Consider the following 27478-nt stretch of genomic DNA (forward strand, 5'->3'; position numbering starts at 1 on the left):
TGAGTGTTGCAACCAAAGAGAGACGATTTTTACACGCCAACGCGCTTCAGCACTCGGCGGTCCCGTTCTGAGCTTGTGTGGCCGACCACTTTGTTGCTCCTAGACGTTTCCACTTCACAATAACAACATTTACAGTTGACTGGGGCAGCTCTAGCAGGGCAGAAATGTTATGAACTGACTTGTTGGGAAGGTAGCATCCTATGATTGTGCCACGTTGAAAGTCACTGATCTCTTCAGTAAGGCCATTCTACTGCCAATATTTGTCTATGGAGATCGCATGGCTGCATGCTCGATTTTATACACCTGTCAGCAACGAGTGTTGCTCAAATAGCCAAATCCACAAATTTGAAGGGGTGTCCACATATTTGGGATGTATTTGTAAGTGCTCTGTGAGAGGCTTGCGTTGCTCAGTGTTAAAATTAATTTTCAAGATTGACAACACCTCACCCAAGAACAATAGTTTAAAGTGGCTCTCGCTCTACTCATGCTGCCTAAAAGCGAAGCAAAGCAAATAAGAAACCTTGGTTTCTGTGGCTAGTCCCCGTCTAGTGCAGGGACTCCCAAACTTTTTCACGAAAATTACCACAATATATACAGGCATTTTTTTTTTAAGCGTTAGCTAATGTGGGCTAGTTGATCTGGACATTTCTGACAAGTTATAAATAGCTCTAAGGTATGTAATGACTAGCATGACAAGAGGAACTGATGATGCACTACCCAATTTTATTACAAATGTCAAGAATACGTTTAAAGTCGGACTGCGCCCCCCCCCCCTCTCCCCACAATTTTGGAACCACTGGTCTAGGTTGCTGCCTCTGGTGCACATGTACCGCTTCGAATTCGGCCCAAAGCCATTTAAGCACACTGTCCTCTTTTTAATAAACAAACAAAGACATTAAAAATATTTAAACAAAATAAAATTTCCAAATGCACCAGTGGAGCTCCTACGTTACTCCTCTGGAATGTGCACAGAAGAAACACCTTGTTCTTTATTCAAAAACACGTGTGTTTAATGAAGAGATTTCATACAAAGCCAACACTGTTCCCTGTTGGGGAAATCTCAGTACAACTGGTCTTCAGTTGTACTTCAGGTACAAAACTGTGTATGTTGAGATGAACAGAAAATCAGGAAGTGGAGAGATTGTATTCTCCTCCAATCCCACAAGTGCTTTGACTGGCAGTGGAGTTGAGTTCCATCTGGGAGAAGGAGAGGGGGAGAGAGAGAGTGAGAGACTTAACTAGAGTATGGTAAGCAGGTCCATAAGGTTGGCAGCAGGATGTGGATTACAAGGTGATAAACACAAAACATCAAACGTACTGATAATTACAAAGTAGTATTATGATATGTTATTTCTAGTGGTCTACGTCTGCATCTTCAAACTGTCCGGCCATCGTCGACCCTGCATCCACCTCCATCCCATCTGCAAAGACAGACAAAGAAATAGAACGACTAGAATAGACTCATCAGCCAATATACTGATTATCATTAAACACATACTGCTTTCTTCATGCTCATGTGTCTATAATAGGTTTGGGCTATACTTAGTACTTCATACATGCTGGTCAATCAGTTATTTTTCAAGGAAGAGCAAGGGGCTCTGAACACCCCCCCATCAACCTTATGTAAATTTCACATTTACATAAGTACTTCAGACCCTTCACTTGGTGCTTTGTTGAAGCACCTTTGGCAGCGATTACAGCCTTGATTCTTCTTGGGTATGACCCTACAAGCTTGGCATACATGTACTTGGGGAGTTTCTCCCATTGTTCTCTGCAGATCCTCTCAAACTCTGTCAGGTTGGATGGGGAGCGTCGCTGCACAGCTATTTTCAGTTCTCTCCAGAGATGTTCGATCAGGTTCAAGCCCAGGCTCTGGCTGGGACTTGAAGCCACACTGTCTTGGCTGTGTGCTTAGGGTCGTTGTCCTACTGGAAGGTGAACCTTCGCCCCAGTTGGAGGTCCGGAGCACTCTAAAGCAGGTTTTCATCAAGGATCTCTCTGTACTTCGCTCCGTAATCTTTCCCTCGATCATGACTAGTCTCCCAGTCCCTGAAAAACATCAACAAGCTTCACCGTAGGTATGGTGCCAGCTTTCCTCCAGACGTGACGCTTGGCAATAAGGCCAAAGAGTTCAATCTTGGTTTCATCAGACCAGAGAATCTTGTTTCTCATGGTCTGAGAGTCCTTTAGGTGTGTGTTGTCATGTGCCTTTTACCGAGGAATGGCTTCCACCTGGCCACTCTACCATAAAGGCCTGATTGGTGGAGTGCTGCAGATGGTTGTCCTATCTCCACAGAGGATCTCTGGAGCTCTATCAAGAGTGACCATCGGGATCTTGGTCACCTCCCTGACCAAAGGCCCTTCTCCCGATTGCTCAGTTTGGCCAGGCGGCCAGCTCTACAGACAATTCCTTCGACCTCATAACTTGGTTTTTGCTCTGACATGCACGGTCAACTGGGGGACCTTATATTGACAGGTGTGCGCCTTTCCAAATCATGTCCAATCAATTGAATTTACCACAGGTAGACTCCAATTAAGTTGTAGAACATCAAGGATGACCAATGGAAACAGGATGCACCTGAGCTCAATTGAGTCTAATAGCAAAGCATCTAAAACCTTATTTACATAAGTAATCTTTATTTTTTATAAATTAGCAAACATTTCTAAAAACCAGTTTTTGCTTTGCCATTATGGGGAAGTGTGTGATTTTTTATTTAATACATTTTAGAATATGGCTCTAACGTAAGAAAATGTGTAAAAAGTCAAGGGGTCTGAATACTTTCCGAATGCACAGTATACGGAGTTATATTAACTTACTACGCTAAGATATAGGTACAGTTGGAGTCAGAAGTTTACATACACTTAGGTTGGAGTCATTAACACTCGTTTTTCAACCCCTCCACAAATGTCTTGTTAACAAACTATAGTTTGGGCAAGTCAGTTAGGAAATATACTGTGTGCATGACACAAGCAATTATTCCAACAATTGTTTACAGACAGATTATTTCACTGTATCACAATTCCAGTGGGTCAGAAGTTAACATACACAGAGTTGACTGTGCCTTTAAACAGCTTTGAAAAATCCAGAAAATGATGTCACGGCTTTAGAAGCTTCTGATAGGCTAATTGACATAATTTGAGTCAATTGGAGGTGTACCAGTGGATGTATTTCAAGGCCTACCACGCAGTCATCATACCGCTCAGGAAGGAGACGCGTTCTGTCTCCTAGAGATGAACGTACTTTGGTGAGAAAAGTGCAAATCAATCCCACAACAACAGTAAAGGACCTTGTGAAGATGCTGGAGGAAACAGGTACAAAAGTATCTATATCCACAGTAAAATGAGTCCTATATCGACATAACCTGAAAGGCCGCTCAGCAAGGAAGAAGCCACTGCTCCAAAACCGCCATAAAAAAGCCAGACTATACGGTTTGCAACTGCACATGGGGACAAAGATCATACTTTTTGGAGAAATGTCCTCTAGTCTGATGAAACAAAAATAGAACTGCTTGGCCATAATGACCATCGTTATGTTTGGAGGAAAAAGGGGGAGGCTTGCAAGTCGAAGAACACCATCCAAACCGTGAAGCACGGGGGTGGCAGCATCATGTTGTGGGGGTGTTTTGCTGCAGGAGGGACTGGTGCACTTCACAAAATAGATGGCATCATGAGGATGGAAAATTGTGGATATATTGAAGCAACATCAAGACACCAGTCAGGAAGCTAAAGCTTGGTTGCAAATGGGTCTTCCAAATGGACAATGACCCCAAGCATACTTCCAAAGTTGTGGCAAAATGGCTTAAGGACAACAAAGTCAAGGTATTGGAGTGGCCATCACAAAGCCCTGACCTCAATCCTATAAAAAATTTGTGGGCAGAACTGAAAAAGCGTGTGCGAGCAAGGAGGCCTACAAATCTGACTCAGTTACACCAGCTCTGTCAGGAGGAATGGGCCAAAATTCACCCAACTTATTGTGGGAATCTACCTGAAACGTTTGACCCAAGTTAAACAATTTAAATGCAATGCTACCAAATACTATTTGAATGTATGTAAACATCTAACCCACTGGGAATGTGATGAAATAAATAAAAGCTGAAATAAATCATTCTCTCTACTATTATTCTGACATTTCACATTCTTAAAATAAAGTGGTGATCCTAACTGACATAAAACAGGGACTTTTACTAAGATTAAATGTCAGTTATTGTGAAAAACTGAGTTTAAATGTATTTGGTTAAGGTGTATAACTGGTTAAGGTGTTAAACTTCCGACTTCTACTGCAGATATTTACACTATAGTGAGTTATAACTTCAACAGACAGTACATTATCTCTCCAGTACATTATATCTCCAGAACATTATTGGTGGAAGATCGCAGCGACCGGTGAGTATATAGGGCTTGTTGCTAATCTCTGACATACAGAGCTACAGATAAACCTGTGCATTTATTCCAACATACAACACAAAATTATACAAATAATAATCTGTTTCATAATATTTAATTTGTTACCGGTAGTTAAACTGATGGAAGTATGATTGCTTTAAAAGTTAAAAAGGTATGATGTGTGTGTGTGCACTACAAAATGTGTGTGTGCATTACAAAAACACCAGTGGCTCATGAGTCACTACTGTCAGGTTGCAACACAACCTGACAGTAGAAATGGTTCAAAATCATACCTTTTTAACTTTTAAAACAATCATACTTCCATCAGTTTAACTACTGGTAACAAATGAAATATTATGAAACAGATTATTATTTGTATAATTTTGTGTTGTATGTTGGAATAAATGCACAGGTTTGGAATTTGATGTGTTGCAGGGAAGTGGGAACAGGTACCATGTCATCAACATGTAGAAAGAGACAAGGTGAAGGAGCTATTAAGGAGATCAAAAATATACTACCCAATAGGAAAGAGATTGAGGGAGAGGGAGAAAATATGCTATGAGAGGGAAAGAGAGATGGCACAAGAGACAGAAAAGATAGAAGTTAAAGAGATTTGCATAAATAGGGAAGAGATGGTACGAAAGAGATTCTAGCAGAGGGAAAATATGATACGAGAAAGTAATAAAGAAATGGAAGGAGAGCGAGAGAAAGTGCTGGAAGAGGGAGAAGAGATGCCCCTGGTGAAAAGACTGAGGAAAAGCACGGAGAAGCCAATTCAAAGTGAGTGCACCTCAACCATCATATATTTAGGCAGTTTTTTTTGTTTAACTTCATGCCTAAGGAGCCCCACCAAGTTAAAGGAGAAGACTGGGGTGCCTGATTATATGTTGTGCTATATTTCAGGTGTGTTGTAGAATACATTTTAATCTATTGTTTAGGTTCATGTTAGAATGGCATCTTTAGGTTGAAAAATTACTCTTTCTCAGAGGGACATTTAGGCACAGAAAGTGTTTTTTTTTCATTCTTTTGTAGTGATGGGAGATAAGTCAGTGGCAGGCAGAGAAGTTGGAGAACCATCCGGTGCTCAAGAGGAGAAGGACCAATTACCAGAATCAGGCTGACTTCAATGCTCTTATTGTAACTTCTAGAGGACTCCATGGCTAAGTTCCTGCTCATGACAGACATGCGCCCAAGGAGCTAGTCTCGTAATGTTTTTTTTAACCAATCTTACACCAGTCCTTTGAACTTGTTTTTGTATGCATCTTATATTGTATTATGTTACGTTCTGTTTGTAAGGCATTTGCTGTTATGTAGCAACTATGTCGAGTGGGATCATTGTTACTATCCTCTGGCGCCATCTGGTGATTGTTACAATACACCACTAACAAGCGGAGCCAAGAACCTCCGCTGTGTATTATTTATATCCTCATGCTGAAATTTTGCCTAGGGATTAAAAAAAAAAAATACATACATACATACATACATACATACATACATACATACATACATACATACATACATACATACATATATATATACACACACTGTTTCAGTGTGTGACCTACCCTCGTATCCTGTGTTTGAGTATTTGTGTGACCTATCCTTGTACGATACGTGAGTGACCCACCATCAAACTCTCCATTGGCCTCATCAGTGCGGACCCCAGCCATGTGAAAGGTGTTAGCAACAGACTGAGCTAACATGCCCTCCAGTCTCTGTAGAGTAGCCTGGCCTTCAGCCGTCAGACCCGACACACCCTCCTCATATGTACAGAACGACGGGATATCACCCTGACCAAGCTCTGCAGGACAAAGAGAGAGAATACCACCTGTGAGTGCGTACCTGCGTGTGTAGTAGTAGCAGCTGATAGGGTGAGTGCATAGTTGTTAGGCTTCTTACCTGCCTCTTTTCCGTTGAAGGGAGAAAGAAGGTGGAGATACAATGTTAGTATTATCTTCTTTATTACTCCATCTATGTGAGATTGTAAACTGTCTGTAAAAGCGTGAGTGTACTGTTTGTAGAACTGTGTGTGTGCTTGTATAAATGAGTGTGTGTGTTACACACCTGCTTCTTCCACATCGTACTCATCTCCGTCAAAGTCCCCGTCGGAGTCTTCATCATCCGGGTCTGGGTGCAGGGCCTGACACTCACACATCGCTGAAAACATAGACTCCACTGGACACACACACACACACGTTAGGGAAATCTGGGTCCTAATGCTAGCTAGCATAGTGATTACAAACTAGAGCTGAATGTCAAAGAATGCGAGAGCCAAAAGCTTTAGACAGCCCTAATGCATGTGTGTAGTGAGATGTTTGAACTTGTTATTGACTACTGTACAGCACTTGTTGTATTATATATGGAAGATGTTATTATATGTGACCTGCTTAATAAAGATGTATTTACTTTAATTTAGCCCTGCCCTACTAGCCATCCCTCTCCCCTCTGACTTACATGCTGCCTTGTCTCTAGGGACGAAGCGGATCTCTGTGATCCTCTCAGACTCATCTTCCTCACTGCTGTTATCCTCATCCTCCTGATCATGGGCATTCTCCTGCATCTCTGCTTCGTTCTCATCTGGGGAACACAGACACACACTAAGAACTTTTACTCGTTCACAAGTTTGCGTTACACTGAGTTTGATATTTACCATGATGGACAGGTGTGTCTCACCGTTGAGTTTGGCGTTGACCATGACGTATAGATGTTCCTGTGGGTAGGTGCTGAAGTCTCGTGAGATGGCGTGCAGGCTGATAGTGGGGTACTCTAGAGAGAAGCCCATCCCTGATCCGTCAAACCACGACAATCGCCTGGAAAACACAGGAAAGCAACATTTTGACTAGTCACGAGGTGAAAACTCATTGTATTTCCTTGATTCATCACGTCTCCCCTCATAGCCTCATCAAAACAGAGGAACCTCATATCTTCCCCGCCAATGTGCTTTGAAAAGGAGACAAGGAGGAAGGGTGTGAGTCAAGGAGATGTGAGGAATCAATTAAATACAATGGAGAGCCACTCCAAATCACTGACTAGATAGCCAACTAACGTGAGGCAAAATGCAAGTTCATGGTGCTCAAGTTAATACTTTCAAAGGAAAAACACATAAGACAAATGTAAGTCTTGAAACTTCCTGATTTTAGGACTTTAAATAAATTAGCTAGCATGCTAACTAGCTAACAATGCTAGCTAACTTAGCTAGTTATCCACAATATCGTCGCATACGTTTCAGCAACGTAGAGCGTTCCTGCGCCGAGACCCTTCCCGTCCAACACCGCCGTGGTCTCGGCTTGTTCATGCCGGACTCCCTCGCTGGGTGGAGGGACACTCCTTAGCAAAACCATCCTCAGAAACTGATGGAGATGACGGCCAGAGAAAACGCTCGTTTGGGTCGGTCCGGAGCTGTCAACAACACTGCGCTTCTGTGACCTGGTTGGCTATTTCGTTTCCCAAAGATGCCTATTTAACGCTGCTGGACATAAACTGATATCTAGACGTTTGTGCAGGGAAGACGATATAGCTAGTCAACTAGTTATCGATAGCCTGAAGAGTTAACGTTAGTTAGAATATGCATTCCGTATACATTCCCCAGAAACGTTAGTGCCACTAGCTCGCTTGGTAGTATTTACTCGACCCAGCTCCCCACGCTGCTTTCACTGCTAGCTAGTAGCTAACGTTGCCGTTCTTATTATACCTCAGTGGTAACAAGTTACCCAGTATCCCCGCCAAGAACATAGGTTTCCACTAGTTACCACAGCCACAAAGTTACAAAAATGGCTCTTAAATTCATCAACATCGAAAAGGTGCTTTTTGGTCTTAGTTTAAGGTTTGGGTCCTTTATTATAGCTCAGGGTACGGTTTCAAATCAAATTTGTAAAACAATGCGAGGTTTATGACTTTGTGGGTGTGGTAACTAGTGACTACAAAGAGTAGAGACAGATATTAGAGAAAGGAGAGGGAGAAGGAACATCAACCGCAAGAAAACATTACCGCCAACTACGGGTCGGGGGTTATACGAGGAAGTGATGATTTCCGTCTTCCTACTAGGCGCGCGAAAAGTAAAAATGCAACAACATTTGTTCCTCGCTTTGACGTTTGGCTATAACAATGCAAACAAGCTGCTGTACGATCGTATGTACCAACAGACAAGTGCCAGAGCAAGACTTGTATTTATTCCTTAAGATAAGACCCGCCGTAAAGCCTGGATAGACTCTAGTCTGAGTATGTCTCTTATCTAACGTTCCACTCCTTCCCATTGCCAAACATTTTGGCACATGACATGGAATACGGGGAGTGGAATGTTAGCTAGCGAGACTGGTACCCAGGCTAGATGGATAGCAGCGAGAATAAGTGGACTACATCACCAGCGAGCAGTGTTGTGTTCAGACCATTTCGAGAAGACTGCTTCTGTCTACAACCCAGACCTGCTAGATTCGCTCCACTATAATATTGGACGACAAAGAAGATCCAGTGCCGAGTATTTGTGTATTTAATAGAACTACAAAGAGCCCAAGGAAATCTGGGGCCATTGCGAAAAGGCTCAAATTGGAGGTACTGTATGTTGTCTGCCATGAGTAGTATACATTGGTGGAGTGACTTCAGTAGTAGGCTAGCTCTTATTTATTTCTATGCAGGCTATTTACCATGGGCCCCGTACCATTTCTCAACCATTGGTTCATTTGTTCAACGTTTAAACCATACTATTTGGTTTACTAACACGTTTGCACATTATTCTAGATTTAGCAAACTGCACTAGGTGGACAGGCCGTTAAGTCAAATATGCACCAGAGCAAAGTATAGAACCCAGGTACCTCACAGTACCACTACCTATGGCCATGGTAACAGCAACACAGTTTCCCAGACCAGAGACAACCACTCCTCCACAGGAACACTAGATCTGGACACAGAAGAAAGCTGCATGTTCAACACCTGAGATCTTAAACCAGGAAGATGAAGGCACTTCTATTCCCTATATAGTGCACTACTTTTTACTTGAGCCCTACTATAGGGAATAGGCTGCCATTTTGGGGTGCATACAAGGACTACCGTTGAGCCAAGGAGATGGCAGCAAGTTTCATGGACTCCTGATAGGCTATACATACATACATACATACATTAGCTTTTTATCTGATACGGCATTATGATTAAAATGTTTAAAAAGCTTAACATAATCACTACTGTAGGACAGGGATCATCAACTAGAACATAATTAGAAATCATTTGTAGACTGCAAGAAACCCAAACAGAGAGGACTAAAAAAAAATCATTTCAAACCTTGCTTACATTTGTTTTACGATCACGTGTCTATTATGCATGGGAATACTTGGGAACTGATTTCCAAAATTAAAGTCACTTGGAGCTGATTGGCGGGCCAAATTAAGTCACCGTTTGGCCCGTGGACCGCCAGTCATGGCACCCTGCTGTAGGAAGTACTCAATGATTGTGGTTATATTGGTATAACAGCAAACAAAAACACACCAATTGTGTCGGTCGATGAACATGTCATCCCATTGCGTGGGTCCAATGTGTAGTCAATCTTTGTATAGTAAAAGATTTCAAAAGCAGACAAAGTGCATCTGTGAGATGCTTGAATATTGGTTTTTAATAACTTATAAAACACCTATGTTACAGCACCAACTATAAACATACTGTACATACACTGGATGAAAAACAGGGTGATTTTTTTTTCAGACTGAACATCTCAAAAGATTTTATTGGGGGGAGAAACAAACAAACATAACAGTGAGCTAGAATGATAGAATCTACAAGCGGATCAGATAGAACTTTAATGATAAAAACAGACAGTGGACTGAGGGCCAGATACAGTATTCACACCTGGGGCCATATTCATTAGGGCACACAGCAGCAAAACATTTAGCAAGTTCAGGTAGTCCCTCCCTGTTTCAGTCCTTTTTCTGACTAATGAGTATGACCCCATCTTCTCAAATAGTAGTAGGATGTAGAATGTATAGACTGGACTGAAGAGTTGTAGACTATTGTGGATAAATTATTCAGTCCTCACTGAGTGAGAGGAGGTACACTTCAACTAACACATAACAACCAACAGTGAATTGATTTACTGAACATAGCTAGGTTTGCCAGTGTCCATCTGCCAGCCCCCAGTGTACTGTAGCTATAACTACAACTGTATCCAGAACTGTAGTTGTAACTGGTCAAATCTGCAAAGTGCCATTTGAGATGAATCAGCCTGTATGAATCTCTTTCTAGTCGTTATCTTCCTGGTTCACAGCAGAACAACAGGAGCAGCTCTTCCATTGTTTTAAAACATCCAACTCTTTGTTTTGGGATAATTAAACGCTCCAGTCCATTCGCTCTCTCCTTCATGGAATATAGAACACTATTTTACAAGGAGACAGAAGAGAGAAGGGAACATTCTAGCATTTTACAGGATCAGCAGCCAGACAGAGAGAGTATCTATGTACAGTCCAAAACAGCTAAGGCGGGTGTCTGTCTGGTGGAGGTCAGGACAATCCTTCACCCTCTGGCTGTGTATTGTGTTGTGTGTCTGTGTGTTGGATGGTGCTAGTGCATTTGGTCCAGTAGTTACTCATCCTGTTTAGGGAGGAGGGGAAGGAGAAACGGAAGGAGGGATGATGATGAGGTAATGAGAAAGGTCATTGGTGAAAGGCAAGAAAGTAAAAAAAATAAAAATAACTCTAAATAATAGTCTGTATGTCATTACGCGTCTGACTGGTCAGGAGGTGGGGGGCTGTTCTGTCCAGCTCTGGCTGCTCTGTCCCTGGGGAAGGCTGCGCTCTCAGCCCCAGGCTTCATTGAGCCTCTAGAGGCCTGCTGTCTGTTAGGGCTGTTTGATTCCTTGTCTTTTGACAATGTCTTTCTCAGCTTCTTCTCCTCTTCATCCTCCTCCTTATTTTTTCCCTCTTCATCAGAGTCGATGCGGTTAAGTCGTTTGCAGATAGGACGATCTTCCTCGGATGACGACTCCGATTCCCCATTATCATCCTCAGTGGAGGGTCTGCATTTCTTCAGCAGAGCTAGATGTTTCCTCCGCTGTTCTATCAACACCTCTCTCCGCTTCCCTCTGCCCATCTTCTCTCCTCCCCTCTTCTTTCCCCTTGTTCTAGTCTCCTCCACCTCTTCTCTCCACCTCTTTCCCCTCTTTTCTTCCTCCTCAGACTCTCTCGAATGGGAGGATTCTGAAATAGAGTGAGCGAGCGGCGGATTCAGACATCAGCAGGAGTTAACCCCGCATTCAGACACTAGGGGCAAAAACGTTTCTTTGCCCGGTGCAATGGAATCGATGGCCAAAGTTGCCGCGGAAGTGGTGAAAAATTTAAAACTGCTCTATTTTCTCTGCATCTGGTGACGTGTGTTTTCCGCTTCATCCAGCCAACCAGAAAATGTTGGTTTAGGGACAGTGGTCGGTTTAGATTGGTTTAAATTTAGGAGGGGGAGGGGTGGAACATTATCGGCAATCTTTCACTTGCAGAAGCGTTTTTTTGCCGCTAGTGTCTGAATGCGGGTTGGTTATGAATTGTTTACATTCACTAAATGACAGTCTGTCAAGTTCCACATGGACCTCCCTAATTTGGGGCAGGGATGGTAACCATAGTAACTGACCATCGCTGTTTGAGCTGGAGAGACGACGGCCGAATTTGGCCTTGTCCTTGTTAGTGGTTGCCTGGGAACCCTCGGATTCCGACGTCTCGCGGTAGTTCACCTCCCGTTTCCGGCCCCGCCTTAAACCACACCTCTTCCTGTCCTCATCGCTGTCACTCAAATCACTGGTCTCTACAGAAAGAGACAGAGTTTTATTTGACTTTCAACTGAACATGTTCTTTAACCTCCAGCACCAAACCTGGATTTCTGTTTGTCATCTTTTCCCAACTCATATTCCAAGCCTTACTCACCTATCTCCTCTTCCTCCTCATCTTCACTCTCCTCCTCCCCCCATCCTCTCCTCCGTCTGCGAGGGCGTTTCTTGCACTTTGCTGAGGTCCTGGTGGTTCTCTGTTTAGGTGCCCATCTCTGTGCCCGTGTAGACTGGCTTACGAAGCCCGGGTCACTGGCAAAGCTGTCCACATCACTGGCTGCTTCCTCATCACCTGACGCTACAAACTCCTCCTCCGTACTACAGACACAAGTTTAAAGTTTGCATTTATAGTGCTCAAACAAAAAATTACTTTACAATATGGGGGGGGTAGCTCCAATGCGTAGCACCCACATACACACATATATCCACAGAATTACTAGGACTGACTTAAGGCCAGTCAGGGACGAACGCACCTGGCGCTGAGCTGAAACTCCTCCTCACTCTCTGCAGCCGTGCTGTCGCTCTCCAGGTCGTTAAGTCTCCGCCTCTTCCTGCTCCTGGTGGGAAGGGCCTGAGCTGTGGTTGGTCCTCGTTTCTCCTTCCCCTCCTCCGATATGGTGGCCATGTCCTTATCCCGCCTCACTCCTACACACAGGACCACAGGGTTACACAGAACAACAGGAACACAGGCAGGCCACTATTCTGTCATCTAAACCCTTTTGTTTGCATCTTGTTCCTCATATTGGATGCATCCGAAATGACACCATATTCCCTACATAGTGCACTACTATTGACCAGGACCCTTAGAGCTCTGGTCAAAAGTAATGCAACTATATAGGGCAGGGTTACCCAACTGGCATCCCGCGGGCCGGATTTGGCCCACAGGTGATTTTATTTGTCGCCCCAAGTTTCCTTTGCCCAAAAAAATAATCTATTCCCACGCATAATAGAGACACATGAATGTATACAAATGCAAGCAAGGTTTGAAATGATGTCCTCCCGACCATCCGCTCAAGAAATAAATAAATAAAAATATCGTCCCTTGGCTGAATCTAGTGGATAATCCCTGATATAGGGAATAGGGTGCCATTTGAGAGCCATTCAGTCTTCAGTGTACACACTCATTTCCTTTCTCTCTCTCCTCTATTTCTCACCTCCTCCATCCGCATCTCTGACGTCTTCCTCTATCGCTTCATCAATGGCGTCATCAAAGTCATCAAACCTGGAACACACACACACACACACACACACACACACCAGGGTTTACGTTAGGAAAATGTGGAGCCGGACAACGCAGGGGAGAACGACTTCTCATTGAAGCCGGAGGAATTCAAGGCTGACCGCGGTACTGCACGAATTGTTAGTAGAAAACAGGATCCCCATAATAGTGAATGGAAAAATGGCAATCTTCATACACACTTTTTTTGGAAGACAATCATGGTTCCAATAATTGCTTCTAATACACCAGATGTTTTAAAATCGTGCATAGAAGAAGTTAGAAGAATAATTTAGTTACTAATTGCAGCCTGCAGTACCCTGGTCGGCCTTCAACTTGAGTTACTCAATGAGAAGGAGCAGCACTGAGCTAGCCTGCAACATCACTTCCTGGAGTAACTCAAACTAGATTTCTTGACGGGTCCAAAATGTTGGACCCATTCCGAAATGGACCTGGGGCTTTCCCACCCGAACCCGATATGCATAAATAGATTTTTTTAAATATAAAAACCCATTCTGTACAGACCCGAGGACAACTAGACCCGTTCCGTATAGACCTGGTTAGATCCAGACCCGGTCTGATCAGAGTGAGGGAAGCAGCAGAAAAGTAATTTTTTTAAGCGACTTTATTAACACCGAGCTGATAAAGCTTGAGAGGACGGAAAAAGGTGCCGCACTAGCAGACGCGGGAGAGGCAATACTGTGTGAGTGACACAGGGAGAAGGGAGGGAAAGAGCAACCAACCAAGCTGACTCGCGCTATAGTAGACTATGGGCGGCAAGTAGCCTAGTGGTTAAGAGCGTTGGGCCAGTAACCGAAAGCTCGATAGTTCAAATCCCCGAGTGGGCAAAGTGGAAAAATCTTCCATTCTGCCCTTGAGCAAGGCAGTTAACCAGCAACAGCAACTGTTCCCCGGGCGCCGATGACGATGATTAAGGCTGATGACTCTCTGATTCAGAGGGGTTGGGTGAAATGCAGAAGACACATTTTGGTTGAATGCATTCAGTTGTGTAACTGAATAGGTAACCCCTTTACCTTTCCCATATATAGCTGCCATAGCTAGGTTATTTATCATCAAATACGATTACCTAGTACCTGTCTTGACTGCATCAAACCCGTAAGAAGCTAGTTAAGCTAGCTAACGTTAGCTAGCTAGGCTAACTGAGGCTGCAGTGCATGTGCTCTCATCCTACAAATAACAACAATTCCATTCAGAATATTAAGTAGCAGCCTACCTCTTGGTCTTGGTAGCCTATCCTTCAACATTTTAATTCCATATCCCGAGTGGCGCAGCGGTCTAAGGCACTGCATCTCAGTGCTAGAGGCGTCACTACAGACCCTGGTTTGATCCTGGGCTGTATCACAACCGGCTGTGATCTGGAGTCCCATAGGGCGGTGCACAATTGGCCCAGCGTCGTCTGGGTTAGGGGAAGGTTTGGCCATTATTGTCAAATAAGAATTTGTTCTTAACGGACTTGCCTAGTTAAAATAAGGTTCAAAAAAAAAAAAAGAGATATTTCCTAACTTTTGCCACACACAGAGCGAGGCTCTATGACTAGCCTATAGCTGCTTTGATGACTTATGTTGACCATCAACAAGCTACATACGCCATGCTCCACTCTTGTGAAAACCAAGAGCAGCAATATAAATTATACATTTTCTCTCTCTACTGCAGCAGTTGTGTTCAGATATGTACAGGGCCCTTCAGGAAGAGTCAGTTCAAGTTACACATACCTGAGACAATTATATCAGGTCTAACCCAGACCCGTGACATTATTTAGAATTCTGTATCTGGACCCGCTCAGGTCCCGGATCGGGTCTCAGGTATTCGGGTACAGGTGGCTCAGTGAAGACCTCAAACAGCGCATGTTATGTCTCCATGAGACGCCATTTTAACCCACTTCATTTGGCTTCAGTGCGCTATAGTCTTCAAATAGGAATGAATAGTGTCATGTGATTGACTTTTACCATTCATTTATACTGTCATTGGGACGTGACAGGGAAGATTTTAATTTACCGGCCATTTGAGAAATTTACCAGACCCATATGCATTTGGTTGCGTAACCCATGAAGTTGTCTACCAACGGTGCTCAATGAAGCAGCCAATAAAACATGTTCAAACATTTGCCAAAATGCAATTCTATACAACGCACCTGATGCGAGTGGTTCCATATGTGACAGAGATAAAAATCTCTGTTAGAAACTTAGAATGAAGGGGAATCTAAAGATGCAACTAGGACGGGTCACTAAAAACCAATAGAACAAAAGAGAAATGCTGGTTTCAATGGCATATGAGGAAGTCTTTATAAAATAATTCCTTCCACGTTTCCATGGTGGGATTTAGCCGAGGCTACTTTGAAGCAAGGTAAGACATGCCTCATAATATGAAGTAAAACACATAGGTTTCTAACAATTTAGTATGTTTTCAAAGATGCATACTGCCTCCAGCTCACATTGCAAATTAGTGGGTGCCGCGCTGATAGCCTGCCTACCATTGCCTATGCAATGGAATGGCGAATGGGAGGCGAGCTTCAATTATCAGTTGAGAAGAAGAAAGAATTATAGCTCTATAATCATGACCATCAAAACTGTTTATCACCCAATTGCATTTAGAATTGTCGCGCAATGAAATGTTTCACTCCAGCAACGAGTTTGACGAGTTATATTCTGCTCATAATAGGCTCTGTAGGCTGTGTGCATGTGATAAATAAGATGTGTGATGACTAACAAATACACACGCCCCAATTTAATTCCACTAAATTTAGCCAATTAATCTATAGACCGATAAGCATGACGGTCAAATGCATTTCCATCGACTGGTATTTCCATCAATGGGATGTTTTTTTCTCCTGGTCAATTTCTCCAGGCAACAATTTTATTTTGTGGCTTTAATTTATTTATTTTTCCTTGGCCAAAACCCTGGCACACACGCACACTATGAGATGGGATTGTCAACATGAGACTTACCTATTTTGTTTGAGCTGTGCCGTCACTTCTCACTCTCTCTCTCACACACACACACACACACACACACACAACCTACCTGTAGCTGATACACTTCCTGGTTCTGGTAGACCTCCTTCCCAGATTTTTGGTATTTTTTGCATCTTTCTTTTTCGCCTGTTTCTCCTCTTCTTCCTCCCCTTCCTGCTAGAATCACAACACACACAAATTCAGATTATGATAATTTATGTTATGCACATTTGGCCTTCTAGACTAAATTTGCCTAATTGTGTGTGTACTTACAGGAATGATGTTCTCCACACTGATTCCCACATACACCAGACGCTCCCTCCTACAGAGAAAAAACACAGGAATTACACAACCATTTCAGTGTGTGTGTGACAGTGTTTGAGTGAGACCGTGTGTGTGACGTGTGAGATTGAGTGTGTGTATGTGTGTGACCTCCTCTCAGCTCTGTCTCTTTTCTTCATAGCGCAATCCAAATTCTGCAGCTGCTCCTCTAGTCTGTCACACAGCAGCTTCTACAGAGACCAGGGACAGTGTTAATACATGCATGCATGCGCGCACACACACACACACACGCTCTCTCTCGCTCTCACTTACGTGTTGGCAGGGCGGGCAGAACCATTCTCCCTCAGGTATGACCATGAGAGGGGGTCTGAGACAGGCGGTGTGGTAACCACTATCACATGAATCACACAGCAGGATCTGCAGCAGAGAAACACACAGGTTGGTTTCAAACGGAGTGTGCGCACATTCAGGTGCTTGGTGTAAATAAACTCATGAAATCAAGAATAGATAGTGATCTGCAGAAGGGAAACAGTTTAAACACACCGTTTCTGGCTTCACAGTAAAGCACAATATTTCATAAGTCATACGGATGCCGAGATGTAAAGGTACAAAAAACACAATCTACTCCAAACACACAGACTTCTCACCAGTTCGGGGTGGTTGGGGAGTCCACAGTGGCTGCAGGGATCTTCATTAGGCGTCTCCTCTGATTGGCTAGAGTCATCTGAGTCACAACCACTTCCCCTACCCCCTCTCCCCTCCTCCCTCCCCCTCTCCTCCTCTCCTCCCTCATTCGGTTTGCATCTCTTCGCTCGAGTATTTGACCAGCGGGCACCTCGTTGTCTTCGTCTGCTCTGTAGACACACACATAAAACACATAAACACATGGTTACAATCAATCACATTGATAACCTACATTTTCTTGGCTATGATCATTTTGACATTCATACAAAGCCTTATTCCTAGATCACTTATGAGTAAATTAACTTTTAAAACAAAGTAGTTACCTTTACAGTCCTGCTTTGTCCCTCAGGGTTTTCTCTCTTCTTTTGCCATTGAACAGTCTTCTCCTCTTCTTCCTCCCTCACCCCTGGGGGTGCGTCTTGCCTCTCCACCTTGTTTGGGCTGGGTCTGTAGGTAGGGTTGATCAGTAAAATATCAAATTACAGCACAATGGAGACAGCTCCAACAATACCAGCGGAGCTGGGGCACAGTTGGAGAAGATGGCCAAAGACAGTCAGAAGAAGTGGAGAGCCTTTGTTGCTGCCATATGAGCCAGCCGGCACGACGGGGATGAGTGAGTGCATGATATTACAGCAGAATATTGTATCTATTATTCAGCTCTACATGATAAATTGTCACCTCAGTTATTGTGATGAAAGAAATGGGAAGCGATTCTATCATAGACCTTACCTGCAGATCCGAGCTGATCTCCGCAGAGACCTCCCATCTCCCTGCTCCTCCCCCTTCTGCTCTCTCACGTTCTCTCTCCTCTGGTTGGGAGGGATCTTTATCTTCAGCCTGATCCCTTCTTTCTGAAGCTCAGAGGAAGCTTCCAGGGGACCCGGCCGGTCTGTTGCTCCATGCCCAGCACCTTTCACCCCGGCATGGGCTGGTGTGTCTGTGTTGAGGGCCTCTCCCTGGTCCTCCTGAACCTTCTGTCCTACAGTCTGGCTGCTCTCTGACTCCTGCTCCTTCTCTCCTGAGGTACTCTTCTTCTTCTTCTCCTCGTCCTCTGTTCCATGGCATCCCTCGCTTTTCTCCACATGGAGGTTGGTCTTTTTCTCTTTTGGGTTGTCATCCCTCTCTCTAGACTGGTCTCCATCTAAATTCTCCCTCGCTTTCTCTCTTCCATCCTCTCCTAACCTCTCCCTCGATCTCTCTCCTTGCTCGTTCCTATCTCTCTCTCCTTCCCTCTCCTCTCCTCCTGCCTGTCTCTCCTGTCCTCTAGGCTCCAGGGGTGTTGGGGCTCCAGTCTCTCTCCTGCCAGGACTCTTCCTCACCAGGACTGACTGCCTGCTCCTCTCCTTGTCTGGAGCCCTGGGCCTCTCCTTCCCCTCCTCTGACCCTGGTCTGGTTCTCTCCGTACAGAGCGATCCGCCATCTTGTTGCTGCGACGCCGGCCTGCAGATGACCCCCACATGACCTATACCCCCTATGAGCCCTCCAAGCCCGTTTAGAGGAGCCCCCCCATTGGTCAGCTCCTCTGACAGTGGGACTGCCAGGCCCCCATCGGGAGTTGACTGCCTCCCCAGCTGCTCCTCCTTGGTATGTGTTACTGAAGGGTTACGGACGATGATGCTACTGCTAGTACTGCTGCTATGGCTGTTGTTGTGATGGTTGCTGTGCATGTCATTGTTGTTGTTGTGATGTGTGTTGCTATGGTGACGGTTGGCGCCAAAGAGCTCTCTCTTCTTCAGTGGTATCTTGGCCTGCTGATCGGTCCTCAGCGCCCTCTCCGCTTCCTCCTTCACAGGAGGAACTTCCTGTTTCATCGTTGCCGAGATGGGGACAATGACGACGGAGACAGCGTTGCTAGGGGAGTTGCTAAGCGTTTGGGGTTCCTCTTTGACCAGCGCAGTGATGGTGCTCACTCTGTTGTCAATCACTTCTGACCTCTCCTCCTTCCTCCCGCTCTGTTTCTCTCCCTCTTCTTTCGCACCTTGTTTTTTCTTCTCCTTTTCTTCCTTCATCTCAACTGCAATGTTTTCCTCCTTCACTGAGACTACCGGTTCAAGCTTGGTTGGGTTTTCCTTCTCTGCTAAAGACGCCATGTTGACGTCCGCACTAGTGGACTCTGGGTAGGAAGATGATCTACTCTTCTCTCGCTTTTCCTCCTCTTCCTCGTTCTTCTTCTCTCTCTCTTTACTCTTCTTCTTGTCTTCCTCAGCCTTTCTCACCTGTCTTGCCTCCTCCTCTTCCTCCACCTTTACCTCTCCTCCAGCTTCGCCTTAAAATCATCACACATGTTGACATGTTACATTGCAGCTATGGTTCCAACATTCATTCATTATAACACAATTATAATAGAGCAGTAGTGACCACATGATCATATTACTACTAACTACACCATCATATTACAAGTAACAACAGAACCCTTACCCTCCTCCTTGCCTCTTCTCTCCTTCTCCACAGGTGTGGCACAGTTAGACCCTCCCTTCTCTCTGTCCATCTCTTTGTCCATCTCTCCCTCCTCTTTCTCCTTGTGTTCTGGATCTAGCTGGGTCTTCAGGAGGTCCAAAGCATCGGCTAAGTCATTCCGGGTTCTGAGGACAAACAGAACATTCTGAACATACAGTGCCATAAAAAAGCATTTGCCCCTTTCTGATATTCTCTATTTTTGCATATTTTTGATACCGAATGTTATCAGATCTTCAACCAAAACCTGATATTAGATAAAGGAAACCTGAGTTTACTAATAACCCCAAAAATGTATACTTATTTTATTTATTTAATTAACAAAGTAGTTGCACTCAATAACTGGTTGTGCCACCTTTAGCTGTAATGACTGCAACCAAATGCTTCCTGTAGTTGTTGATCAGTCTCTCACATCGCTGTGGAGGAATTTTGGCCCACTCTTGCATGCAGAACTGCTTTAACTCAGCGACATTTGTGGGTTTTGAAGCATGAACTGCTCGTTTCAAGTCCTGCCACAACATCTCAATTGGGATTAGATCTGGACTTTGAATGTGTTGCTTTTTAACCATTTTCATGTAGACTTGATTGTGTGTTTTGGATCATTGTCTTGCTGCATGACCCAGCTGCGATTCAGCTTCAGCTCACAGACGGATGGCCTGACATTCTCCTGTAGAATTCTCTGATACAGAGAATTCATGGTTCCTTCTATTATCAGAGAATTCTACAGAATGTCAGGCCATCCAGTTATTGAGTGTAAGGGGAAAATTACTTTTTCACACGTGGGCATTGGGTGTTGCATAACTTTGTTTATGAAATAAATGAAATAAGTATGTAATTGTTGTGTTATTTGTTCACTCAGGTTCCCTTTATCCATTATTAAGTTTAGGTTGAAGACCTAATATCATTCAGTATCAACAATATGCAAAAGTAGGGGGCAAATACTTTCACAGCACTGTACATACACCCTTTCTCTCTTCTCAGATGCTCCGACTAGGGTTACAAGAAATATATCTCACCTATCTATCCATCCATCCATGCATCATTACCTGACGATACATCTCCAGGTGGATCCGTCCCAGTCATCCTGTTCCTCTGTGTACAGTCGGATGTTGTGTTGAGCGTCAGTCTGCAGCCAGTACATCAGGCCCTGTCTGTCTCTGCCCAACGGCTGCAGCCTCATCGCCTCCGCCTCCTCCTCGTTCACCAACGTCTTGAACTTCAGGTTGTCATCAAACTGGATCTCACACAGGTACTGGGGTCGGGGGTTAGAGAGAGACGGGGGGGTTAGGGTCAGACAGAAAGAGAAGAAAACCGTACAGTGCCTTCAGAAAGTATTCACACCCCTTTACTTTTTCCACATTTTCTTGTTACAAAGTGGGATTAAAATGAATCTAAATGGAATTTATTGTCAACGATCTACACAAAATACTCTAATTTCAAAGTGAAAAAAATGATTAATGGAAAATAATTACATGTTAGAATCACCTTGGGCAGCGATTACAGCTGTGGGTCTTTCTGGGTAAGTCTCTAAGAGCTTTGCAAACTTTGATTGTACAATATTTGCCCTTTACTATTTTTAAAGCCCTTCAAGCCCTGTCAATTTGGTTGGTGATCATTGCTAGACAGCCATTTTCAAGTCTTGTCATATATGTTTAAGACAATTTAAGTCAAAACTGTAACTAGGCCACTCAGGAACATTCAATGTCGTCTTGGTAAGTATTTGACTCAGCCATGCCTCCTTGCCCGTCCAACATTTTCTCATCTCCCACCCCTTCTAATGCGACTATCCCCGATGCTTCTCCCCCTGCCCCTTTCCCCTGCTTTCTTAGTGTCCAACAAGCATTCTCTACCCTTAATCTTGTTCTGAACACCTCCAAAACAAAGGTAATGTGGTTTGGTAAGAAGACTGCCCCTCTTCCCACAGGTGTTATTACTACCTCTGAGGGTTTAGAGCTTTAGGTAGTCACAACATACAAGTACTTGGGAGTATGACTAGACGGTACACTGTCCTTCTCTCAGCACATATCAAAACTGCAGGCTAAAGTTAAATCTAGACTTGGTTTCCTCTATTGTAATCGCTAATCTTTCACCCCAGCTGCCAAACTAACCCTGATTCAGATGACCATCCTACCCATGCTAGATTACGGAGACATAATTTATTGATCAGCAGGTAAGGGTGCTCTCGAGCGGCTAGATGTTCTTTACCATTCGGCCATCAGATTTGCCACCAATGCTCCTTATAGGACACATCACAGCACTCTATACTCCTCTGTAAACTGGTAATCTCTGTATACCCGTCGCAAGACCCACTGGTTGATGCTTATTTATTAAACCCTCTTAGGCCTCACTCCCCCCTATCTGAGATATCTACTGCAGCCCTCATTCTCCACATACAACACCCGTTCTGCCAGTCACATTCTGTTAAAGGTCCCCAAAGCACACACATCCCTGGGTCGCTCCTCTTTTCAGTTCGCCGCAGCTAGCGACTGGAACGAGCAGCAATAAACACTCAAACTGGACAGTTTTATCTCTTCATTCAAAGACTCAATCATGGACACTCTTACTTACAGTTGTGGCTGCGTGGTATGATGTATTGTTGTCTCTACCTTCTTGAACTTTGTGCTCTTGACTTAATAATAATGTTTGTACCATGATTTTGTGCTGCTACCATGTTGTGTTGCTACCATGTTGTGTTACTACCATGCTGTGTTGTCATGTGTTGCTGCCTTGTTATGTTGTTGTCTTAGGTCTCTCATTATGTAGTGTTGTGTCTCTCTTGTTGTGATGTGTGTTTTGTCCTATATTTATATTGCATTTATTTTTTTAATCCCTGGCCCCCGTCCCCGCAGGAGGCCTTTTGGTAGGCCGTCATTGTAAATAAGAATTTGTTCTTAACTGACTTGCCTAGTTAAATAAAGGTTAAATAAAAATAAATAAAAAGTAACTCCAGTGTATAATTGGCCTTGTGTTTTAGTTTATTGTCCTGCTGAAAGGTGGATTTGTCTCCCAGTGTCTGTTGGAATGCAGACTGAACCAAGCTTTCCTCTAGGACTTTGCCTATGCTTAGCTCTATTCCTTTTCTTTTTATCCTTCTTTTTATCCTAGTCCTTGCCGATGACAAGCATACCCATAATATGATGCAGCCACCACCATGGTTGGAAATATGAAGAGTGGTACACAGTGATGTGTTGGATTTGCCCAAAACATAGTGCTTTGTATTCCGGACAAAAAGTTAAGTTATTTTTTTCAGTATCACTTTAGTGCCTTATTGCAAACAGGATGCATGTTTTGGAATATTTTATTCTGTACAGGCATCCTTTTCACTATGTCATTTAGGTTTGTACTGTGGAGTAACTACAATGTTGTTGATCTATCCTCAGCTTTCTCCTATCACAGCTATCTCTGTAACTGGTTTAAAAATCATAATTGGCCTCATGGTGAAATCCCTGAGCGATTTCCTTACTCTCCGTCAACTGAGTTAGGAAGAACACCTGTATTTTTGTAGTAACTGGGTGTATTGATACACCATCCAAATTGTAATTAATAGCTTCACCATGCTCAAATGGATATTCAGTGTCTGCTTTAAAAAATAAATAAAAAAGAGGATCGATCCATCTACCAATAGGTGCCCTTCTTTGCAGTTTTCATCGTTGAATTTCACTCATCGTTTGAAATTCACTGCTCGACTGAGGGACGTTACAGATCATTTTATTTGTGGGGTTCAGAGATGAGATAGTGTTTAACATGATTTTTGAATGACTATTATTACACACAGAGTTAGTCCATGCAACTTATCTGACTTGTTAACAAAGGGGTTGAATACTTATTGACTCAAGATATTTAAGCTTGAAATGTTTTATTAATTTGTAAACATTTCTAAAAAGATTATTCCACTTTGACATTATAGGGTATTGTGTACATCAGTGACACAAAATCTTACATTTTAAATTCAGGCTGTAACACAACAACATGTAAAAAGTCAAGGGGTGTGAATACTTTCTGAAGGCACCGTATATGATCAATATACTGTTCATACATAACAGTAGATATCACAGAGGAGGTAAAGAGGTACTCTGGTATATTAGTGTGATAGTCTGCACAAGGTGGTGTGTGTCTTACTTTGAGGATGCTGGTTTTGCACTCCATGCTCATATCCTGGTAGCCCTTGTGTTCCAGCTCCCAGGCCCAGCTACTGTTGATGTCCTGGCATACCTGGATGACAAATATACAGTCATTACAGGTGTACACACCAAGCACACACCATTTAAAAAAAAACCATTTTAGTCATTTAGCAGACGCTCTTATCCAGAGCTACTTACAGTAGTGAATACATACATTTGATACATTTCATTTCATGCATTTTTTTTTGTACTGGCCCCCCGTGGGAATCGAACCCACAACCCTGGCGTTGCACACACCATGCTGGCGTTGCAAACACCATGCTCTACCAACTGAGCCACAGGGAAGACCAAGCACACCTTACCTTAGCCAGGTACCTCTCCCACTTGTCTGCAGACACAGACTTGCCAAGCTTCCTCAACAGCTTGACGTGCAGCTCCACTAGTGGCTTGGGAACTGAGAGAGATACACACAGAGAGAAATAATATGAGTTAATACATTAGTTTGTTATAAAACTAAGTACACTGTCATTAACACCAGCTAGTATAACACTAAACACTTATTACAACCCCCATTGTGCAGTGGAATAAAAATAAAAAAATAAAATCAGCATTCTCCTTCTGGTATTCTGTCTGTGCAATTCACATTGATTCACACTTTCTTAGAATTATCCAGCTAACAGTGGCAGACATGGAGGTAAGATCAACTGTGATTCATCGTCAATTGTCATTTTTTGCATTAATAAAAAAACACGACGATGTGTTTGGTGAACAATGGAGGAAATGTGGAAATAGCAAACGACGTTATCACGGCAGTCTACAGACAGTTAACTAACTGGCTAACTTGTAACAACATATTTCCTACAGATACTGCAACGTTAGTACATACTAGCCTAGGTACGCCACACACAGCTAGCCAGATAACAAGCTAGCTAAATCGTGACAAGAAAGCCCCAGTAGCTAACATTGTCTCAAAAGAGGATTTAAATAACTATAAACTGTGATAAATGTAAAGTCTGAGTAATTTGAAATCAGTGGTATATTATTTGAATGAATTAATAGCCACTGATGTGTTGACTAACGTTAGCTTGGTTTAGCATGAAGTTGGCTAGCTCGACTACACATTGCGCCTGCGCGAAATTGACAGTCTGCCAAGTGGTGTTTTTATCGGACTATTTTGACAACTGTTTACGACACGATTCGCCACAATACGAGATCGATTGTATTCAAATAGTATTTACTCATACACACCTGGGGCTGAGTTGTATACTTTTCGTGAACTAGTATGGGCAGGCAAGCATGATGGAAAAGTACACCTGATTGCTAACGTTCGCTAGCTAACGAAATGAATGTAGCTAACTAGCTAGTTTGGTAATTCAAGCAGGAATGGCTGGCTAGTTTCTTAACAAATAGCTAAGTAACGATACATCTAGCTATATCAATCAGTAACATTAGCCAGTTATACCCAGGCACATGTCACTCCCCTAAGCCAGCTAACTGTACTGGCTCCCCCCTGACCACCCAGCTAGCTAGAAAGTCAGTGATGATGATGCTGCTGAGACCCTCTTCCTCTCCCTTCTCACCTGTCGATGTGTCCCGGAGATACCTCTCCATCTGCGGAAAGGTGAGTTCGGGTAGGTCCAGGGCTTGTCCGTAGCGCTCCAGGAACGAGCAGACCACTGCGAAACTGGGGCAGAGACCGGGGTTTGAGCCCTGCGCTGCCGCTGAAGCAGCCATTTTTCCAGCCGGGGAGAATGATGAGAATGAACGGAGTTGGGAGGACAGAAAAGAGCCCAGAATTCAACGCGCCAAGTATCGTATCATGGGTAGACGAAGGAGGGGGCTCTGTGACCAGGTATTCCCCCCAGTTTCAGACATCAAGAATGTTATTGTGGTTTATTATCTAGGCCCATACGATTACTAAACATTTACTTTGCTAGTTGGAGTATGAATATCATGTAGAGGTCAGTCTATTCACCTTATTTCCAACGGAAATATGGGCGGGGTCTGTTTACGGTTTTTGTGTGGGTGACTTCCGGACAACAGTTCTTAGCTAGCTAGTTACATATCTCACTATCGCTTCTTACAACTTCCCAAATATGGACTAACGAAAAACAGGCATTTTATGTTCGGTAAGGGGATGCCACAATAACTGGCAGAAACGGAAGCTGTTCATTTAACTTTTTTTAGAAGGTAGTGCAGATGTGAGGCGTCTTTTGATTTGCACCCGCCTCCTAAGGGCGGGGAGTCTATTCGGATTTGGCTCAGAGCTTTGAACTTGAAGAAACCTCCCCCAAAAATGTTTTAAGAAAAAATAAACCTCCAAACCGACCCAATGTGTGTTCCTATCACTTCGTGGACAAGAGGCCGACTGAAGAGCATCCTTTCACTGAGAAGTGGCTGGGCTTATGATCCTCCAGTACAGATCAGAAGGCGACATCTCATCTGTACACCAACACATACAGGTACAGTAGCTGTTAGCTAGCTCCTAACGTTACTCGCTAGCTGTCGTCACAGACAGGGTATCCTGAATCAGGCAGACGTTAGCTAGCTTAGCTAACTATGTTAGTAGTAAGTAGGTAGCCATTCCTAAGTCCTAATATACTGTAACTAGCTAACTGTTGCCTAGCTTACTTACTTAGCTTGGGGGCAGCCCATCTGATTGTTGGATAACTAACAATGTCTCACCAATGCAATAATTATTCCCATCATTGCTGGCATGCCACTGGTGATGCTCATGAAATGTCTAGCTAGCTAAATTATTAAACGTTCAAATTGTTTTCTTTATTTTAACCTAACCATGTCTGTGTATTTTATTTTGTTAAACTCGGGTCTCCCTCATGTTTGTTTGACAGATGAAGACAATTGTGGTGATGCAGAGTCTGATCTGAGTGTGCCAATGGAACCGCAGCATAAAGATGCTGATACTCAATGGGAGGTTCCAGCACTGACTGATCACAGCTACGTGTCAAGAGAACCAGTCAACAACCCCACCTGCCACAAACAAACCCAATGTGGTGGTGCAGAGTCATTGACCCACGCCATCCTGAAGAATGACACTAGCTCAGTGTTGTATACTGGCCTTCCTCTTAGTGTTTTCTTTGACCATGTAGCATTTCTGCAGAAATTCTACACGGCTAACCTCAAAATGCATATCACTGATCAAATACTTATACCCTTGATGAAGCTGAATCTACTCCACGGTGATCTTGCTGAACACTTTGCTGTGTCCCAGGGAGTAGTGAGCAGAATCCTTTCCTACTGGATTAACACAATGGAGGAGCTCATGAGGATCTACATTCCATGGCAGCTGAGGTTAGACAATCCAGAAGACGCTGCCTCAGTGCTTCAAAGAGAAGTTATCCAACAGCACTTGTGTCATCCACTGCTCTGAGACCGTTCTTCAGAAAGGACACAATCTCGATTCCAGATGGAAGTCATACAGCCACTATTATTCCAGCAATACTCTCAAGTATTTGGTTGCCATTGCTCCATGTGGACTCATTATGTTAATTTCTCCTGCATATAGAGGCAGATGCAGTGACAAGTTCATCACCCAAAACTGGCTTCCTGGAAT

The 27478-nt window shown here is 43.6% G+C and overlaps 2 protein-coding genes across 2 annotated transcripts; both read right to left on the reverse strand.

The window, feature by feature from the left end:
* Positions 1-703: 703 nt before the first annotated feature.
* Positions 704-8253, reverse strand: LOC115163310 (methylosome subunit pICln). The gene is made up of 8 exons (XM_029715086.1): positions 7606-8253; positions 7057-7193; positions 6838-6960; positions 6448-6558; positions 6283-6288; positions 6011-6184; positions 1319-1421; positions 704-1197 (listed from the first exon to the last, which is right to left on the reverse strand). The coding sequence occupies exons 1-7, from the start codon at positions 7722-7724 to the stop codon at positions 1354-1356; spliced, it is 738 nt and encodes a 245-aa protein (XP_029570946.1). The 5' UTR covers positions 7725-8253; the 3' UTR covers positions 704-1197; positions 1319-1353.
* Positions 8254-9955: 1702 nt separating this feature from the next.
* Positions 9956-26047, reverse strand: LOC115162825 (remodeling and spacing factor 1). The gene is made up of 18 exons (XM_029714244.1): positions 25485-26047; positions 24267-24358; positions 23903-23995; positions 20830-21035; positions 19716-19911; positions 19627-19633; positions 18059-19595; positions 17653-17776; positions 17293-17499; positions 16958-17062; positions 16796-16875; positions 16637-16685; positions 16434-16540; positions 13330-13397; positions 12649-12820; positions 12273-12493; positions 11983-12153; positions 9956-11558 (listed from the first exon to the last, which is right to left on the reverse strand). Exons 1-18 carry the CDS (start codon positions 25636-25638, stop codon positions 11080-11082), a joined length of 4068 nt encoding a protein of 1355 aa, XP_029570104.1. The 5' UTR covers positions 25639-26047; the 3' UTR covers positions 9956-11079.
* Between the last annotated feature and the right edge of the window lie 1431 nt (positions 26048-27478).

Source organism: Salmo trutta, chromosome 26, assembly GCF_901001165.1.
Source record: "Salmo trutta chromosome 26, fSalTru1.1, whole genome shotgun sequence".
Taxonomy (NCBI): domain Eukaryota; kingdom Metazoa; phylum Chordata; class Actinopteri; order Salmoniformes; family Salmonidae; genus Salmo; species Salmo trutta.

Bases quoted from the DNA above. Each gene is read 5' to 3' on its own strand.
- LOC115163310 (XM_029715086.1), bottom strand. From the start codon at position 7,724: ATGGTTTTGCTAAGGAGTGTCCCTCCACCCAGCGAGGGAGTCCGGCAT. The intron at 7,194-7,605 runs GTATGCGACGAT...TGTGTTTTCCAG, and splicing joins ACGCTCTACGTTGCTGAAAC to GCGATTGTCGTGGTTTGACG. The intron at 6,559-6,837 runs GTAAGTCAGAGG...GTGTGTGTCCAG, and splicing joins CCCTAGAGACAAGGCAGCAT to TGGAGTCTATGTTTTCAGCG.
- LOC115162825 (XM_029714244.1), bottom strand. From the start codon at position 25,638: ATGGCTGCTTCAGCGGCAGCGCAGGGCTCAAACCCCGGTCTCTGCCCC. The intron at 16,541-16,636 runs GTAAGTACACAC...TTGTGATTCTAG, and splicing joins GTGTGGAGAACATCATTCCT to CAGGAAGGGGAGGAAGAAGA. The intron at 12,154-12,272 runs GTGAGTAAGGCT...CTCTTTCTGTAG, and splicing joins TGAGGAGGAAGAGGAGATAG to AGACCAGTGATTTGAGTGAC.